Source organism: Aethalodelphis obliquidens, unplaced genomic scaffold (assembly GCF_003676395.1).
Source record: "Aethalodelphis obliquidens isolate GAN/ISIS:26980383/991018 unplaced genomic scaffold, ASM367639v1 scaffold103, whole genome shotgun sequence".
NCBI lineage: Eukaryota > Metazoa > Chordata > Mammalia > Artiodactyla > Delphinidae > Aethalodelphis > Aethalodelphis obliquidens.
In genome coordinates this window covers 2,519,333-2,538,796 of record NW_020838047.1, presented here as the reverse complement: position 1 = coordinate 2,538,796, position 19,464 = coordinate 2,519,333, and the positions used below count along the sequence as shown (strand labels likewise).

Sequence of the window (19,464 nt, the reverse complement as noted above, 5' to 3'; positions counted from 1 at the left end):
TTGTTAAACTGCATTAATAACCTTTAAAAAATCATGTTCTAATAATGTAAAAGAAACTGTCCCCCAAATTTAGAAACCTTAAATATTTAGCAAGAAAATTTTTATTTAATTGTCATTTTTCACTAATATCAGCTGCTATTTAGTGTTAACCAAGAAAGTGGAGGTCTAGTTTGAAACACAAACACTATTGCCAGAACTGTTTATTTAAATATAAAGACGGACTTCCCTGGTGGTTAAGACGCTGAGCTTCCAATGCAGGGGGCGTGAGTTCAATCCCTGGTTGGGGAACTAAGATCTTGCATGCCATGCAGCAGGGCAAGAAAAATAAATAAATAAGATAAAACAAAATAAAATAAAATGAAAAATGAATGAATAAATAAATAAAAATAGAGGAGAAAACAGGAATCTCTTTTCCACTGTGATCTGTCTCAGTAACAATCTGATGGCGGAGGTCATGCAGAAGACGTGACTGCCAGCTGATCGTGAGCTGGACCTGGGTAACTGGAGGTTCCTCACCCCCTCCCCTCTGTCCCCAATCACTGGAACACAGGCTCTGCCCACAGTTCCCACCCCAGGAGCCGTTCCAAGGATGCAGCCTTGAGAGAGTAACGCGGTGTTGAGACCACCTGGACTGAATACGCCGTGAGTCCAGATGAGGCTTCTGTATAAACTAAGACTCTGGCGGGTGGGTGTGGTGAGCTACTCGTCCTGTGGCGCCCGAGTCAGTCCCCTTATTCATTACACCTGCTGCCTGCCCACCCAGAGGGTCTGCCTCGCTCTTTGGTCTCTCCCAGCCCTCCGCACACGGGGGCCAGTTTCAGGTCTCACCCAGGGAACTTCTCAGGAGGTTTGTGAACCAACACAATTACACATGAAACAGTGGTGGTTTTCATACAACTTAACTATCGTGTATTATAAACCCCAGACCCTGAAAGTATAAGAAAGTAAGCACTGAATTTCTGAATCTTTAAGATTTTTGCAAAAGAGCACTGAATACAGAATTCCATATCACGATGTTAATTAGCAGAGTCACCATAAAAGATGGTAAACTTCCAGAGGACATTTCATCACGTGGGCCTGCTCATTTACCGCACTGTCACAAGACTGCAGGATTCAGATCTGTGAAGTTTTATTATAATGACCATCAACGCCTTGATCCCACACTACTCTACTATAAAATGATATGGGAATATTCCAGCAATTGGAACGCATGATTTGATTTCAAACTATGCTCTCAGAGGCCTCATTTCTGCTTCGGATCTTACAGGCGTAGATACCACCCCCATGGCAACTGGCTGAGGATGCCGTCAAGATGAAAATTTAGAAACCGCTTAAGGAAATATACAAACCACTCAATAGCCAGTGGAGATAATTCCTGGTTTGGGTCTTGTATGTGTTGTTATTACTGTTTTTATATAGTTTAAAGAATAAAATATCCACAAATAGCAGTTGTTACTATCCTTCTTAAGCAACTTTAATCTATGTTATAGATTATAAATCTGTCTTCCTTCAGTAACTTAGATTCTCCAGAGTTGAATGCTGAACACGATAGGATTACATGTAGGAAGAAGGAAGTTTATGTGAGAAGTTGTCATTTCAACTGCATGTAGGATAATTAAAAATTATAGTTTTCTTAATTCACATGATTAAACTTCAGGCTACAAAATATATCTCAGAGCACTTGTGTCTTCTCGAGAGGTGTTTTCCAAATGGTTGTTCTTAACATTATATATTTATTACAAAATCAGGTTAGAAGTTTCCTTTCAACACATGTTCTTCCAGAAAAGAAGAAGTAAGCTATAAATTTCCCTCTGCTCCACTGTTACGTACAGTGAAGGAACCAATCCTCTGAGTTTTAAGGGCACTTTACGATGTTTCTTCTTTCTTAGGATTCTCATGTTTACAGAGTTTGAGTTTAAACAAAAAGAGTAAGGGAAAATCCTTTTTCTAGCTTTGAAACCTTGACTTGGGCCTGCTAACTTCTGTGGCAACGTTTGCCAAAAATCCAGCAGCCTACTGTTGACATTTTCCTAGGCGTTATAGACCAGGAGGTGCAAGAACATGTACGACATGGAAACCCTTACTAATGTTCTTTTTTTTTTTTTTTGCTGTACGCAGGCCTCTCACTGCTGTGGCCTCTCCCGTTGCGCAGCACAGGCTCCGGACACACAGGCTCAGCGGCCATGGCTCACGGGCCCAGCCGCTCCTCGGCATGTGTGATCTTCCCGGACTGGGGCATGAATCCACGTCCCCTGCGTCGGCAGGCAGACTCTCAACCACTGCGCCACCAGGGAAGCCCTGTTTTGTTTTTAAATATAGCTCAAACTTGATGGTAAAAAGCAACACCGTTCTTATAAAATAAACGAGAGCTTAAATGCACAAGTCAGATACTTAAGAAAGACTGTCTAAGGAATTGGGAAGGAAGCCAAGTTCCATGATGACACGCGCACTAAAACCCCGGGAAAAAATAAAATAAAATGCTGTAGCATCAACTACTAGTATCCACCTGGGCTCTGAGCTCTGTGTTAACCGTGACTTTGCACACCTGAGCAGAAGGGCCGTGGGCCCGCCCATGCGCCCCGTGTCCCCCAGTTTCAGGAGCCCCCTTCTGCGGCCTGCAGAGCGACGGCACTGCCCCGCCGCCAACACCAGCCTCACCAGGTGCGTCAGGGCAGGCGCGGGAAGAGGGAGGCTGCAACCAACTGTGGGGAGCAGGGAGGGGTTAGGACACACTGGCACAAAAAATGAGAACTGTTAGGGGAGAGATGAGAAGCCGGGCAAAGGGCCCCTGTGCAGGCGTTCAGGTGAAAACCGCCTAGAGAGAAGGAGGGATGCTGGCCTGGCTGGGGTGTGGGTGCCTGAGACAGAAAACAGGGAAGAGAGCAGGTGATGAAGGGCCTTGGATGTCAGTGGGGCTGACATTTGAGCAGGAGCTCCCGATGAGACGTGTGTGTCCCCAGGAGGGTCCCAGCTGTCCACGGTGACCTCATGCTGAGATGCTACCTAGAGGGACTTCCCACCACCAGAACCTGCCTACAGCCTGGAGGCCTCAGAGACCTGGTCCCATCAGCGGGAAGCAGTGTCCCTGTGGCTGGTACCGTCTCTCCCCGAGGCTGAGCTCCACTGAAATCACGAGTGGGCCGGGTGAGCCCGGGCCTGAAGAGGAATTTGTGTCACCCCCCTGCTGCAGAACCTCAGACCAACCTCGGAAGCAACCACGGTCTCTCTCCTGAGCTATTTATCTCACTCACTTCAGAGCCCATCTGATGAACAATCTTCCTCCAAGTATGTTTTACGATTGCAAACAGCGAACCTCAACCCTAACAGGTTTAGGAATCACACAGTATCCCTCTAAGATGACTCCACACCTGTATGAACTGATCCGTTATGTGGCCATGCCACAGTTTTTCTCGTGGAGGGAAGTTTACAGCTGCAGCCAAATGTGGTCCTGCTCCGTCATAAGTGAAAGAGTGAACAGGAGTTTCCAACAGAGGGGCAAAAAGATCCAAGCTGTACTTTGGGAGAAATAATGTATTGATAAAGCGTTAGATGCTGTAGGCACAGAAGAGCCTAGAAACATGGAAGCCATCCATCCACAAGACTAGCCCAGGTGGAAGGGGGGGATCCCAGCCAAGGATGAGAGACGACCTTGCGGGACCTTGCAGGTGAGCTGGTGGGGACAGTGCGGGCGAACAGGGGCCCACACACTTCAGTAAATATTGCCCTGAAACTCTGAGAGCCTTAGGAAAATCTCTGCACAGCTGGAAGCTGAAGACTGTCCTAAGCTCTGCAGAAACGGCTACACTGATGTTGTGACATCAATACTGCTAAACCCCTGTAAAAATTAAACTGTGCAAGTGTCATCATACCGTCAAGGAGAAAGTTCTTTAAATTCATAGGTTAATTCAAATGTAAAAAAAGTTAAAGCCAAGAACTACAATAAAAAAAGGTTTTTAGGGCTTCCCTGGTGGCGCAGTGGTTGGGAGTCCGCCTGCCGACACAGGGGACGCGGGTTCGTGCCCCAGTCCGGGAAGATCCCACATGCCGCGGAGCGGCTGGGCCCGTGAGCCATGGCCGCTGAGCCTGCGCATCCGGAGCCTGTGCTCTGCAACGGGAGAGGCCGCCACAGTGAGAGGCCCGCGTACCTCAAAAAAAAAAAAAAAAAAAGTTTTTATTCAACCACAAATACAAATCAGAAACACTGCAGTCTAACCCAACAACAAAAAAGTGAAAATTAGTCATTCAAGTTCAACAATTAAGAACAAATGGGTTTTAATTACACACAAGACCACCTGTACCTAGAACTACCTACTACTTACAAGGATTACTGCTCACAAAGAACTTACTTTTGGAGTCCAAGGTGAGAGCTATGGAGTCAGGAAACTTGAGAGCCATTCAGGGCACACACACAGGCAGACCAATTAGAAGTCAGCGAATAGCTTTCAGCTCAGAAAATGATTACATGAACAGGAACATACATGTCCCAGAGCCCCATGGTCGTCAGCTTCGCCCTAGATGACATTTGTTGCTTTACTCTTCTTCTGATCTGGGTAGCAGGTGAGGGAGCCACTCCCGAGGCCAGCGTGAGCAGGGGACCAGCAGGAGAAGTGCCTTTGTCACCTGTGACCTTGGTGACCCGGCCTCCCAAACCACAAGTCAGACCAGCAGCACGTGTAAATAAAGAGGCCCTCAGTCAAAGAATAAACACAAGGCTTTCGGCAGCAAAGGCCAGCTGGCTTTCGGCTACTCAGCAAACAAAGCAGGCCTGAAACTGGATTTCCAGATCCCACCGCCTGACCTATAAGCTGTGGCGGTTCTCAATGATATTCAAAACTGGATGCATGGCAAAGGTTCAAAATGCATTCCCCCCCCCCAAATACTTCCTATGCGCGTGATGTCTTCTCCTATCTTTGACTATTAATTTGCTATCCGAATTAAACATGTCATTCCGCACTGGCAATTTTCCCGTGTTTTAAATTCTTTTACTTAGGCAAATATGTGAAACAAAAAACTAACTGAAAGCCTTCAAGTCTGAAACCAACGATTTTCAGCGACAACACTAGCAAGCCAAGCAGGCCTGTGTGACCAACAAGAAATTCTGAGGATAACGTGATGATCTACCTAAAACCATGACTTTCCCTGGGGGTGACTTTCAAATGTCACAGCTTCCAAACCAGCAGCGCCTCAGTCAGACCAGCATGGAGTGTGCCCTTGATTCACATAGTTTCAGGAAGCCCAGCAGTCCTTTAAAACAATACAGCGTTTAACATCTGAACTCCAAGAAATTATGTTTCACGTCAAAGAAACATTTTGCAGGTCATACGAAGGTAGTGCTTGTTGATACGATGTTCCAGAAAAGCTGTGCCTCAGGGAATGTTCATTGAGGTGAATGTGACTGCCCAGGGACTTGGGGGAGAAGCGCAGATGTCACCAGGACGGTCCTACTGGAAGACTATAACTTCACCCTACACTGTACGCTACAGAAGGCCTAGAAATATCCCCGTATTCTAAAACTGCTCTTCAGCAGATGCTAATGCCACGTGTCCAGGCAACTAGCAAGCCCATATTTCAGACGCTTGAGAAGATCCTGCCTAGAAAGCCCCACGTAAATATTCTGAAAGTCATGGAGTAAGCTGGCGATAGAAGAGTCAAAATGAGCTGTGATTAAGGGACCATCAAATTACTATTTTAGGAGCTAGAGCTAGTAAGCATTTAACCAGATTCAGGAAGCTAATAGCCTGCAATGTTTTATCTATCTCGGGACACAATTAGATTAAGTTGTTGCATTTCTGGCCCTCCTCCTTCTTTTACTCCTAATAATGGGCTTTTCCTTATGCTAAGAGTAAAAAACCCACAGAATTATCTGGAACATGCAACACATACCAGAATAGCTATAAAATATAGAAATTATTAAATCGTAAGTCACTCCATATTTTCTTCAGTATGGCAGCTAATTAATTTTGCTCTTTTGTTACAAAACTCTAAAAGCAGAGAATTCGTGTTCAGTGAAATAGTTCATACTGAATAACGTCAATGAAATTCTAGACGGAGAGGTCTCCAAACGGAAGTAGACAACAAAAGTATTTTAAAAGCAAAACATGCTCTAACCTATCTTAAATATGACGTAATTTCATTTTTTAAAAAATTCAACGGTGTTCCATCAATCTTTGATATTCAACCTGGGAAATGCAGAAAAATAAGTGATCTACCATGGACAGAACTTGGCAGGCTGCGTCAGCACCCATTCAACAGTGATCACACTTACAGGAGTAGGTGTTGACTGTATACAATAAAAATTTCTGGATTTCTAGTCTAAAATTGTAAGACATAATTCCTTTTCCACTTTCTTGACTTTGAAAATAAATCCACAACTGTAGCAGGGGGAATGCAGGCACAATGGTGCAGAGTCGTTCCCAAAGATGCTATAGGTGTCCTCAGAAGCCCAGTCACAGCCACATAAGGACACATTACTCCTCCTTTTCACAGCACTCCTGCCCACCGAAGATATATTCAGAACTGCACTGTGATATCGGAAAAATTCATTACTAAGTAAAAATGCTGGTACTATGCATGGTCACATATGCTATGCCTGTCCGGATAAAACGCTGTTCTACTGGAAGTCTTCTATTGTAGCTTCAAGATGAAACGGTCAAACTATAGTAATATCACTGTAACTCCGTATAAGAGATACTCCCTCCATAATCGTAATAAAAATGCCAAGTCTTTATCAATTTATTGGTTTAGCACACAAGAACCAAAAAGATGGTAATTGTGACCATTTAAAAGGACCCAACATAACATTTCAAATGAAAAAAAAAAAACTAATTTCAGTTGCTTGTAATTACTCATTGAAAGTGGTCAACTGTTAATAAATAAGAAACAGACAAATAAACATGATCTTCAGAGCTAACAGTCTCACTAATCTTTTTTCTCTTTTTTTTTTTTGCCGTATGCGGGCCTCTGACTGTCGTGGCCTCTCCCGTTGCGGAGCACAGGCTCCGGACGCGCAGGCTCATTGGCCATGGCTTACGGGCCCAGCCGCTCCGCGGCATGTGGGATCTTCCCGGACCGGGGCACGAACCCGTGACCCCTGCATCGGCAGGCGGATTCTCAACCACTGCGCCACCAGGGAAGCCCAGTCTCGCTAATCTTAGGCAGGTTAATTAAGCTTGTTGAAACTAAGTCTTCGCCACTTGTACAACATATATCAATAATGTCTACTTCTCAGGTTGGTAAAAAAATAATGATAAAAATGGGCAAAGGACTTGAATAGACATTTTTCCAGGTGACATACAAATGGCCAATGGGTACAGGAAAAGATGCTCAACATCACTAATCATGGGGGAAATGCAAATCAAAACTACAGTGAGAGGGGCTTCCCTGGTGGCGCAGTGGTTGAGAGTCCGCCTCCCGATGCAGGAGACACGGGTTCATGCCCCGGTCCGGGAGGATCCCATATGCCACGGAGCGGCTGGGCCCGTGAGCCATGGCCGCTGAGCCTGCGCGTCCGGAGCCTGTGCTCCGCAACGGGAGAGGCCACAACAGTGAGAGGCCCGCGTACCGCAAAAAAAAAAAAAACAAAAAACTACAGTGAGATACCACCTCACACCTGTTGGGATGGCCATCATCAAAAACCAGAAACAAGTGTTGACAAGGATGTGGAGAAACTGGAACCCTTGTGCACTGTTGGTGGGGAAGTAAATTGGTGCAGTCACTATGGAGAACAATATGGAGGTTCCTAAAAAATTTTTAAATAGAACTACCATATGAGCCAGCAATCCCAATTCTGAGTATATATCCAAAGAATTGAAAGCAGGATCCTGAAGACATATTTGCACACCTATGTTCATGGCAGTCTATTTCTACAGCCAAGAGGTGAAAATCCAAGTGTCCATCCGTGGATGAATGGATAAACAAATGTGTGTGGTGTATACACACAGTGGAATATCATTCAGCTTTAACAAGGAAGGAAATCCTGCCATTTGCAGCAACACGGATAAACTGAGGGCATTATGCTCAGTAAAATAGCCAATCACAAAAAGACAAATCCGTACGATTCTACTTACATGAGACGCCTGAAGTCGTCAAATTAATAAAAGCAGAAAGTAGACGGGGGATGGCCAACGGCTGCGGGAGGGGAACAGGAGTTGTTTACCAGGTGCAGTTTCAGTTTTGCGACATGAAAATGCTCTAGAGATGGTTGTACAACAACGTGGATACACTTAATGCTACTATACTATACACTGAAAAATGGAAAATACGGTAAATGCTATATTATGTGTTTTTTACTACGATTAAAAATATTTTTTAAAGATTCTACTAAATGTAATTATATACTTAATATGTCTGGCACCTAACAGACACCGAAAAATAGTAATTATAGGCCAAGAAGCATCATACCGCAGTGAGAGATCCAAAATGTCGGGACTGGGGAAGCCCTGACTGGTCCTTGTCAGCCCAGTGACCCAGGAGGGAAAAAGGTCGAGGTCAAGGCAAACAGCTCACTGGAAATAATAAGAATCCCTTCAGTGGGCACAGGGAGTATTTCCAAGAAATACTGAGATGGTTGAAACAGGCCCAGTAGTGACCTGTATCTTCCTCCCTGTACCCGCCTGGCCTCCTTCCTCCCAGCATCCCTCCCGCCCCTGTGATAAGCTGACATCCCGGCTGCCCTTGGAGAAGGGAAGGGAGCCATGTCCCTCACTCTTGGCCTGTGGGACAGTCCCACCTGGCCACCTGCGGTCCTTTCCAGCACAAGCTGTGTGTCCCCCACTCTATCAAGTCCCTCCTGCTGGACAGAAAGTGGCCACTGATGGAGACCCAAGAGGATGACTGAATCCCAGGCCTGGACCACCCGCTTCCTGAGGGCCGGTTACACGGTGGGGAGGTGAAATCCTATCTGTACCCAGGCACTCAGATTCAGTCCCCTTAGGCAGGAACTCAACACATCGCTACCTGAAATACCAGCAATTGTAAGTGAGGCAGAAGTGATGGAAATGAATATATCTGGATGCGCCGTGAACTGTCTGGACTCAGACGCACATCTATGAATTGAAGTGCAGTAGTCACATAAGAGAGGGGGGACACTGGGTTTGATATTACCTAGTGGGCAGCAAAAAATCTCCAAAGGCTTTAGAGCAACAGTGTTCTGTGGTCGAAGAGAAACTGCAGAAGAAGTAGATGGATTGGCAGAGGGGATGCAGGGATGCACAGCATGACAGTCCACGGTCAAGTGGACGTGGTCACAGTGGCCAGCACGTCCACCGGGGCACACTGTGGACTGACGGGTGAAGGCAGTTCAGGATTTGACACGTGACATTTTATAACAATTAAATATTCATTCAAATTACAAAACTGGGTGGTGGGTGGCCAGAAAGGGAAATGGTCCCTAGAAAGCACACAGATCTGAAAGGCTTTCCCTGCGACCGGGCAGGTGGCAGGTGAATCTCACATAGGGCTCCTTCATGGTCAGTGTTCTCTAATCTTTACTCCCAGCTGGTCACTGTGCAGATGCCCATGAACTACAGGGGTGTGGGGTGGAGAGAGCCCAGTCTACTGTGGTATAGAGTTCACAGCCCAACAGGGCAGGGAAATCTGTAAGCTAACAGAAGTAGAAAGAGCTGAAAAGACTAACAGATGTTCATAGATGGAAAGACGCAAGTAAATACTCCAGGAGCGTATGGGACTTGGATAGTGAATGTAAAAGATTCACAGATTGCTTAAAAAATAAATACAGAGAATAAAATAATTCTGGCCCAGATCATGAAAACTCAAGTTGTATAAGGACAGAAAATGTTACTCTGAGTCAGAGGCCTGAGATCTAAAAGCAGTCTTACATGGAAGCAACCTAAATGTCCATCGACAGATACATGGATAAAGAAGATGTGGTGCATATATACAATGGAATATTACTGAGCCATAAAAAAGAATGAAATAATGCCATTTGCAGCAACATGGATGGACCTGGAGATTATCATACTAAGTGAAGTAATTCAGAGAAAGACCAATATCATATGATATCACATGTGTGGAATCGAAAACATGACACAAATGAACTTATCTACAAAGCAGAAACAGACTCACAGACACAGAGAACAGACTTATGGTTGCCAATGGGGAGGGGGTGGGGAAGGGGCAGAGTGGGAGTTTGGGATCAGCAGATGTAAGCTAATACACATATTCAAAAGGATGGATCAACAACAAGGTCATACTGTATAGCACAGAGAACTATATCCAATATCCTGTGATAAACCATAATATAAAAAGAATATGAAAAAAAGAATGTATATATAACTGAATCACTTTGCTGTACAGCATAAATTAACATTGTAGATCAACTATACTACAATAGAAAAATAAAATAAAATAAAACCAGTCTTACTGTAAGAGCAGGAAAATAAATGCTTTATAGCAGTGCTTGCTATTCCTTTTGTATATCTAGCTAAAAGTTTATAAAAGTATATCTAGCATAGAAACCCCAACAAGCTAACTTCCCGTAAGAACCAGGAGAGCACACAGAGACCACACACGTAACAGCAAACGAGATCACGTTCTCAATTCATGAGATGCGGAAAACTTAACCAGAAAAAAAAACACTGATCCGTGTCTTAACATTTTAGGAGGACTGTCTGCTTTCTAACTAACATATAAAAATAATATCTATAATACAATATACCAACACCTTGGTTTTCTAATTATTTCATCTTTTACCTATTTGAAGAGGCACACACACAGGTAAACCATATATACAACACATATACATTTATGCACAGACCTCTATGTACACACGTATACACATACAGAACATGGATTCACACACACATACAGAGTAACTTATTTCTCAATCCTCTTAGTTACACTTTCCTAATAATTCACGAGAAGTTATGAGAGCTGGAGAGTTAAAGTGTTACCCACGCCCCTAAGTTCTATCTGTCAGAACGAAGCCAGGGCAAATCGACTCAATTTTGTACTCGGTTCAGGCCTCCTGATGGGGTCTGACAATGCGGTGTCAGCTCCACCCAGGAGCCCCTCTGCAGAAACGGTAGATCCCTGGGCATCGTCTGACCTGCTTCCTCACGTGATGCTGACTTAACTAAACCCACCCTACACCCTGACACCGTGGTGAGTGGGGGGGGGGGCAGGGCGGGGGGAATAGTGATAAGAAACAGGGATGTTGAGACTGTATAAAACCAGTGCTTAAACAGGGCCAGGGCTTAACCAGGGCCATGGCTTAACCAGGACCCTGATGACCAGGAGAGGTCAGGATGCTGCATAAGGATGGCCCCTTGCTGCTGAGGCCACTCACTGGCCCATGGCCTTTAAAGCCTGTTGCTTCCTTTAGGAGGTCAACCGCCCGTCTCTCTAGTAACCCCCTGATTTCAACAATATGAACAACAGTCCAAGATAAAAAAACATCTCATGCTATAGTCTCACCAGCTCTGATCTGCAAATACGGACACTGTCTACAAAGGCTGCTATGGATTTGGACTTTTTTTTTTTTTTTTTTCTGCGGTACACGGGCCTCTCACTGTTGTGGCCTCTCCCACACACAGGCTCAGCGGCCATGGCTCACGGGCCCAGCCGCTCCGCGGCATGTGGGATCTTCCCGGACCGGGACACGAAACCGTGTCCCCTGCATCGGCAGGAGGACTCTCAACCACTGCGCCACCAGGGAAGCCCACGGATTTGGAATTTTAAACACACTGTGGCCCACTGTCATCAAAAGATTAAAAGACAGAGAGAAAAACAATCGTGAAAATGCAAGGAATTGACTGTGAAGAGTTCCCAAGAAGACCCCATGTTCTCAACTGTGATAAAACATAACAGTGTCACATTTTAAAATGTGGTTTCATAGTGAGGAGCACTAAAAATATACTTCTAAAAAAATCAGAATTGGATATCCACTACTGGGAAAGTATTCCTGAACAGAGAGGATAATGGTCTAATGTGTTAAATTTCCCCAAATTGTTATTAATTGTTTAATTTGATTTTTGGTGCATATTGTTGAAAAGCAAAGTAATACAAGTCTTGCCTACTATTAAAGTACCACAAAAGGGGTCCTTTCACAAGACATATGAATATGAACTCATCACACCATACACCTTAAATATATACAATTGTATTTGTCAATTACATCTCAGTAAAAAAAGAGCCTCAGTTTTGAGGGGACACCGGGTAGTCAGGACACACAGCCAGGGCCCTTTGTAAACCTAAGAAACTCACTGAGAGGGGTCTTTTAAAGATTTCCATTGTCTGAACTGTAATGCCTTTTATTTTTATTTTTTTAACATCTTTATTGGAGTATAATTGCTTTACATTGTTGTGTCAGTTTCTGCCGTATAACAAAGTGAATCAGCTATATGTATACATATATCCCCATATCCCCTCCCTCTTGTGCCTCCCTCGCACCCTCCCTATCCCACCCCTGTAGGTGGTCACAAAGCACCCAGCTGATCTCCCTGTGCTATGCGGCTGCTTCCCAGTAGCTATCTATTTTACATTTGGTAGTATATGTAAGTCCATGCTACTCTCTCACTTCGTCCCAGCTTACCCTTCCCCCTCCCCGTGTCCTCAAGTCCATTCTCTACGTCTGTGTCTTTCTTCCTGTCCTGCCCCTAGGTTCGTCAGAACCTTTAAAATTTTTTTTTAGATTCCATATATATATATATATGTTAGCATACAAGGTGAAGTAAGTCAGAAAGAGAAAAAGAAACACTGTATGTAATGCCTTTTACATCAAGAGTAGTTTCCTTGGAATAGGCACAGAAACCATCCTATTTACTTTCTAACAGCTGTGTCCCAGTTAACACATGACGGGGTTGGGGGGTGCTTTATTCCTCAGCAGCCACTAAGGACGCAGAAACATCCCCCCCACATCAGCCTTCTCTCTCAAATAATCTGTTCGCTCGAACCCCAACTCAAATGAAAAGGGAAAGAAAAAGAAAAAAGAAGTTCATAAGAGTTTGAGATTAGCAGATGTAAACTATTATAGAGAGAATACATAAACAAGGTCCTCCTGTAGAGCACAGGGAACTACTGATATACTCAATATTCTGTGATAAACAATGAAAAAGAATAAGACCATATATACATACACACACACACGTATAACTGAATCAATTTGCTGCACAGCAGAAATTAGCACAATATACTTCAATAAAATTTTAAAAACAAGAAGTCCGTAAGTGTTTACTTACTATTCAGTATACCCAAATCAGGCATTTTTAAAAGACCAACTTATAATTTGAGTGCCTCTGAGACACCTCGACCTACATTTTACATTTTCACAACACTTCACATGTCCCTTAATTTACATTAAGGTTGCATTTTTAAAGTTAAATTGTAAAACTTTACTACCTACTGCTTCCGATACATCTAAAGAGTATTAAAAATTACTCAAGGAACAAATGTAATTGAAGTTGATTTCAGGTTTTGCAACACAAATGGTAACCACTTCTTAAAACAGTGTTCAAAACGACCCCCGGTTTTTAATTTGTTTTTTGAGGTGATGGAGTTGTGGTTATGATTTTCTTTGACTCTACTTTTTTTTTTATTTCATTTTTGGCTCTGTTGGGTCTTCATTGCTGCGCACAGGCTTTCTCTAGTTGCGGTTCGCGGGCTCTAGAGCACAGGCTCAGTAGTTGTGGCGCACGGGCTTAGTTGCTACGCGGCATGTGGGATCTTCCCGGACCACGGCTCGAACCTGTGTCCCCTGCATTGGTAGGCAGATTCTTAACCACTGCACCACCAGGGAAGCCCCTTAAGACTCTACTTCTGTAGAGCAGTTTTAGGTTCACAGAAAAACTGAGAGGAAGGTACCGAGATTTCTCATATACGCACTGCCCACACGTGCATGAATTTCCCTTGTCACCCTCCCCACCGGTTGGGACATTTGTTACAATGTTACAATTGATCCCACTACAGGACACATCATAGGCACCCAAAGTCCATGGTTTACCTTACGGCTCACCCTTGGGCTTGGACAAATGTACAGTGACATGTATCTACCATCTTACCATCATACAGACTATTTTCACTGCCCAAAATATCCTCTGTGGTGCATGTATCTTTTCAAATTATAGTTTTCTCCAGATATATGCCCAGGAGCGGGATCGCTGGATTATATGATAACTCTAGTTTTTTAAGGAACCTCCATACTGTACATATCTGAAGAAAACGAAAACACTAATTCCAAAAGATACACACACCCAAATGTTCACAGCAGCATTATTTACAATAGCCAAGACATGGAAGCAACCTAAATGTCAACGGACAGAGAACTGGATAGAGAAGTTGTGGTACATATATACAAATGGAATACTACTCAGCCATAAAAAAAGAAGGAAATAATGCCACTTGCAGCAACATGGATGGACCTAGAGATCATCATACTGAGTGAACTAAGTCAGACAGAGAAAGACAAGTATCATATGATATCACGTATATGTGGAATCTAAAAAACTGATACAAATGAACTTATTTACAAATCATAAACAGACTCACTCACAGACATAGAAAACAAACTTATGGTTACCGAAGGGGAAAGGTTGGTGGAAGGGATAAATTAGGAGTTTGGGATTAAAATATACATACCACTATATATAAAATAGATAATCAACAAGGACCTACTGTATAGCACAGTGAACTATACTCAGTATCTTGTGTGTGTGTGTGTGTGTGTGTGTGTATATATATATATATACACATACATGCATATATCTTGCATATATATATAACTGAATCACTGTATTGTACACCTGAAACACAACACTGTAAATCAACTATATTTCTGAAAAAAAATTTTTTTAAAGTATCTTTGATTAAAAAAAAAGATTTCTCTGTGATCCACCTATTCATCCCTACATCTTCCCCCTACCCACCACTCCCAGATATTTTTATTGAAAAAGAAATGTAACCCAGAAGCATTGGAATTTCAATTTAAGGACAGAATTCTGATTTGATTATATGAGTTATTTAAAATTAGCATGACCAACACTGCCACTTTTGCTAGATTTTATTGTATTGCTGCCAACATACAGTACCCCTCTATCATTCCTAATTAGTATATGTCTTCCCGTGAAATCAATAATATAAAAGGTTGATGGTGGTATTAGATCATTCACTGCCGATTAATTTATTGGTTTCCGGATTCCATACTCATTTATTACATGATAAAGAGTATCGTTTAATTGACTTATAAACCATAAATGTTTGAAATATATAATATATAAGCCATGTGATTCATGGTTTCCTTATAATGATACTGATATCCGATCCTCCTAATAGACTGGTGTATATATTCATGTTTGCAAAAACGGGGTGAGGGGGTCTCTACCCTGTACCTGGTGAAGGTCGTAGTATTCCCACGATTCCCCCCCTGAGGAGTCTTGGGTTCTGGATTCTATCACCACTCAACAGAACTAAAAAAGTAGAAAATGCCAGGCAACCAGAGTATCTACTTAACATACCCTGAGGTTGAGAGTTTTTTCTCTGCTTTATTTCAACATCTCATCATTATACCCTGAATAGGCTGGCTCAATCTACCACACTTATTTTAAAATGTGTTGACCTCTTTTCTATCTTCAAATTAAACTTTTATTTTTCCTAAAACATGGAGACTAGGATCTCTACAGGAATTTTATACCAATAACCAAATATAATAGATCCTTTTGATTTTCAAAAGGATACAAGTGCTCTGTGTCTATACATCATTTTGTACACTTTAAAAGGGCCACAAAAGTTTATTCAAAGAGCGTTGCTAGTACAGGGTCTAGAGTGGTCACAATTACTTGAAGCTGTTCCTATGTTAATACTTACTCACTGTAAGCTTGCCTGTGGTTCTCTTATTTCTCTGTGATTTATCCTGAGGAAACTGGGAAGATGACTCATCCTTCACCACCGAGTCATCAATGATCCTGCTTCTTCTGTTCACCTACTCTCACATATTTCCTAACCATGGTCTTTATTTCTAAAGCTTTATTATATAAAACAATTTATATTGTATAAAACCTACTTCAAGACTACATTTATTTTAAAAAATCATTCAATTAAAATAGAATGATTAATTGTATTTTCAACTATTACTCAAAATAGTTTTCAAATATTATTCGAAAGAAGATATATTTCCAGCTTGCATTAAGGAGTGACTTCTAAAATAACGGTAACTGTGTAAAATAGCCACAAGACGGTAAGAATTCATTTCAGCAACAATTATGCTGAGAAATCTCAAAGCTTTTTTCTAAATGAAATTAATTACATTTTAATGGGAGAAAAGCACTCAAAAGTAGTGCTTCAGTCAAACTGTTTCCAAAAGAAGAGGTTCAGATTTCCTTGTTTCTTTGCCTTTATAAAACTGAGTATGCAACGCCATTATTTAAGATAGAGGCAGAACATTTAAAGGTAGATTCCGTGCAGTACAGACTTGTTTCAAGCAATGCCTCCTAACCATGTGTTCCCAGTTTAAAATGAACCAACCCATAAACAACATTGTGAAAAAGACAGAAAGAAATTATCAAGCTAACAACTCCCCAAAACATAAAGAAAATATGTAAATTGCCACTGGGGTGGGTGGTCTAAATAAGGATCCAGCGTGCATTCTGCATTGAGACCTCACACTGTCAGCGCACCTTTTATCATGCTAACAATAAGCTACAGGTGGTTCAAAGGGGAACAATCACTTATCTCCTGCCTGCCCTCCAGAAGCCATCCACAAAATTTAACTGTCTTACTAAAACGGTAAGCCTAAAACCTTGCAGAAGTTTTTCAAATAAATCCTTATTACATTTGCATGTATATTTGCATGTACTTCAAACATGTCTGCCAAAAAAAAAACCTCAGTAAATCCTTTACTTAAATTTAACATATAATTTTGATGGATTTTGCCCCTGAGATCACATAAGAATAACTGCAAACACGATAGCAAAACAATAGTCTACTTGGTCTCCGTAGAAGCTGGCTGCAGGAATCCTGGAATATTTAATCCTTCCAGGCCACTCAGCTTTCTCAAGTCGTTTAAATCAAGCACATTTACAAACTGTCCGAGTATAGACTTGTTTGCTCTTAATAATTCAATAAAGTAATTTGAATGAAGTCAGAGAATACTAAGATATTCAAGATTTAGAATATGTTTTAGAGAAGGAAGCATAAAATCCATTTTCTAAAGATTTTTAAAGTAGCCATTCAGCAACGAAATGTCATAATAGGAAGCATTATTCGAACAGTTACAAACGTTCAACCCAAATGAAGGCAGGATGAACAGAAATTTTCACCTAGGTTTAGAAATATCTCATTCGCCTGCTGGCCTTTTGGATCGTATTCGACATCAGCATCAACCTGAATAAAACAGGAGTGTAAGGGGTTCGCCGGTAGAAGAAATTGTACTCAGCAGTAAAATGTTGCTTAGGCTTCACTCACAGGCATGTAAGACAGAGCCCTGCTAAATGCGACCATCATCGTTTTCCAGCACCTATACGCAGGCCTATTATCAATGAGATGCTACGTCGAATTTTAAGTAAAAATGAGCGTTTCTTGCGGAATCCGGCTGCCAGAATCGGCTCCACGTTGGGCTTGGCTTTTCAGCCACTTCTTGTGAGGGGTATTGCGAGCGGCTGGGGGTGAAGGGCGCAGGATGAAACTAGCCCGAGCTTCCACTCACTTTTCCAATTTTCCAAATGAGGACGGAGTGTGATCTGCCCGAGGGAGCAGATCCGCCCCTGCGCACGAGGCGCTGCGGGCGGGTCCTGAGGGTCCTCAGGTGTGCGGAGCGCTGCTGGCGTCTGCCAACGCGACCACAGAGGCTTAAGTGGGGCGGGGGGAGGGGCAGCCCCACCGGGACCACCGCGCCCGGCCCCGCGGCTGCGCTGCGTCCGCGTGCGGTGAACACCGACCAGCAGGTGCACAGCGACCCGCGGTCGGGTCTCAGGTACAGGCTGCGTCTCGATAGACCTCATCGTCCCTGAGGAAGCTCCCAGGTAGGATGCGGGACTTGGGGGGGGGGGTCCCCAGCTTAACCCTATCACTGCCGCCCCGGCAGCCCACCCTCGCCGCACAGAGTCTGCAACATCGTGATCGAGTGCAGGTCCTCGCCGGGTGTGGAGGCTGACGCTCACCGGGGCCCCAGACACCCGCCGTCCCCGGGAGCGGGCGGGCGCCAACGAGCCCACACCTTCCCGCTCCCGCCCCCCAGGCCACCGGGTGCGCCGCCAGCCGCGGGATCGAGCCCACCTCAGCGCAACGCCTCGCCAGCCCCCTGGCCGTGCCCGCCAGCGCCAGGCCCCGTTCAAAGTTGGGCAGGTGGCACTTTGCGAACCTTTGGGGGCGGGGAGAGGACCGTGGGGACCTGGGGACACCCGGACCCCGGGTAGGCGACCCCCCAGCACGGCGCGGCCTCCAAGGCGCCCACTTCCTCCCCGCGCCCCAACCTGACCCCCACCCCGCCCCGGGCAGCGCGCTCGAGCGCGGGAAGGCGCCGACTTACGTCTCGGAATCGGTTCCACTGTCCGGCCTCCCGGTCGTACTGGGACACCGTGCTGAGCCATTGTTTGTCGTCCAGAAAATTGCCGCCGTCCGGCCGGCCCGCGGCCGCCGCCAGAGCCTGCGCGCACCAGGCGGCCGCGCACACGCACAGCACGGCCGGCGCCCGGAGCATCTGTGGACGGAGAAAGCGGGGCCGGTTCACACGAGGGCCCGGACCGCGCGTCTCGGCCGGGAGCTGGGTGGGGCGGGAGGAGGTCCGGCGCCAACCCCGTGGGCCGCCCGGCCCCGCCGGACGCACTGGACACGCTCCCGGAGCCGCTCCCGGTTCCCGTGGCCGCCGCCGGCCCCGCGCGCCCGTGCCCACCCGCGGCCGCCGCTCGGTCTGCGCGCCCCTCCGTCCTTCCCTCCCCCATCCACGCTCCTCTTCCCCGCCCCGCCTCCTCGGGACCCCTCCCCGACCCCTCTCCCGTCCCGCCTCCTCCGGGCCCACCTTCCTCCCCGGATCCGAGCTGCGGGCGCTCCGGATGCGGCTCGGCTGGAAGCGGAGGACGCGGCGCCCGCGCGGACCCGCATCCGCCTCCCGCCCCCTCCGCACCGGCTCCGGCGCGGCCGCCGACCGGCCTCGCTCCCGGGGGCGCGGGGCTCGGGGCGCGCTCGGCACCGGCTCGCAAGCTGCACCGGGGCTCGCGGTCTCCCAGCCGCTGCCCTCCGGCTCCGCGCTGTGCGGCCGGAGAGGGACGCGAGCTGAGGACGACTCGGTGCGTCACCGTCCGGCTCCTCTGACTGCCCGCCCCGGGGGAAGCCGCCCGCGGGGCCTCAGGGATGCGCCGGAGCCCAGAAAATTTTAGCTACGTGTGCGTGAACTTCATGTTAAAGGGCGGAAGTTCTTTTCCTTTCCCTTCTTAAGGAGAGAATCTTCAGTACGTGGGGCGCGTGAGTCCGCCCCCATCCCTCACGTGCTGTACCTTATTCTCCTTTCATCAGAACGCC

The 19,464-nt window shown here is 45.4% G+C and overlaps 1 protein-coding gene across 1 annotated transcript in view; it reads right to left on the bottom strand.

Annotated features, from left to right (window-relative positions):
• Nucleotides 1–18,646, bottom strand: part of LOC113614757 (testican-3-like) — a 168,877-nt gene extending 150,231 nt beyond the window's left edge. Inside the window, exon 1 of the mRNA XM_027096518.1 lies at nucleotides 18,476–18,646. Coding sequence (XP_026952319.1) covers nucleotides 18,476–18,646 — 171 coding nt within the window. The remainder of the gene's footprint in view (nucleotides 1–18,475) is intronic.
• Between the last annotated feature and the right edge of the window lie 818 nt (nucleotides 18,647–19,464).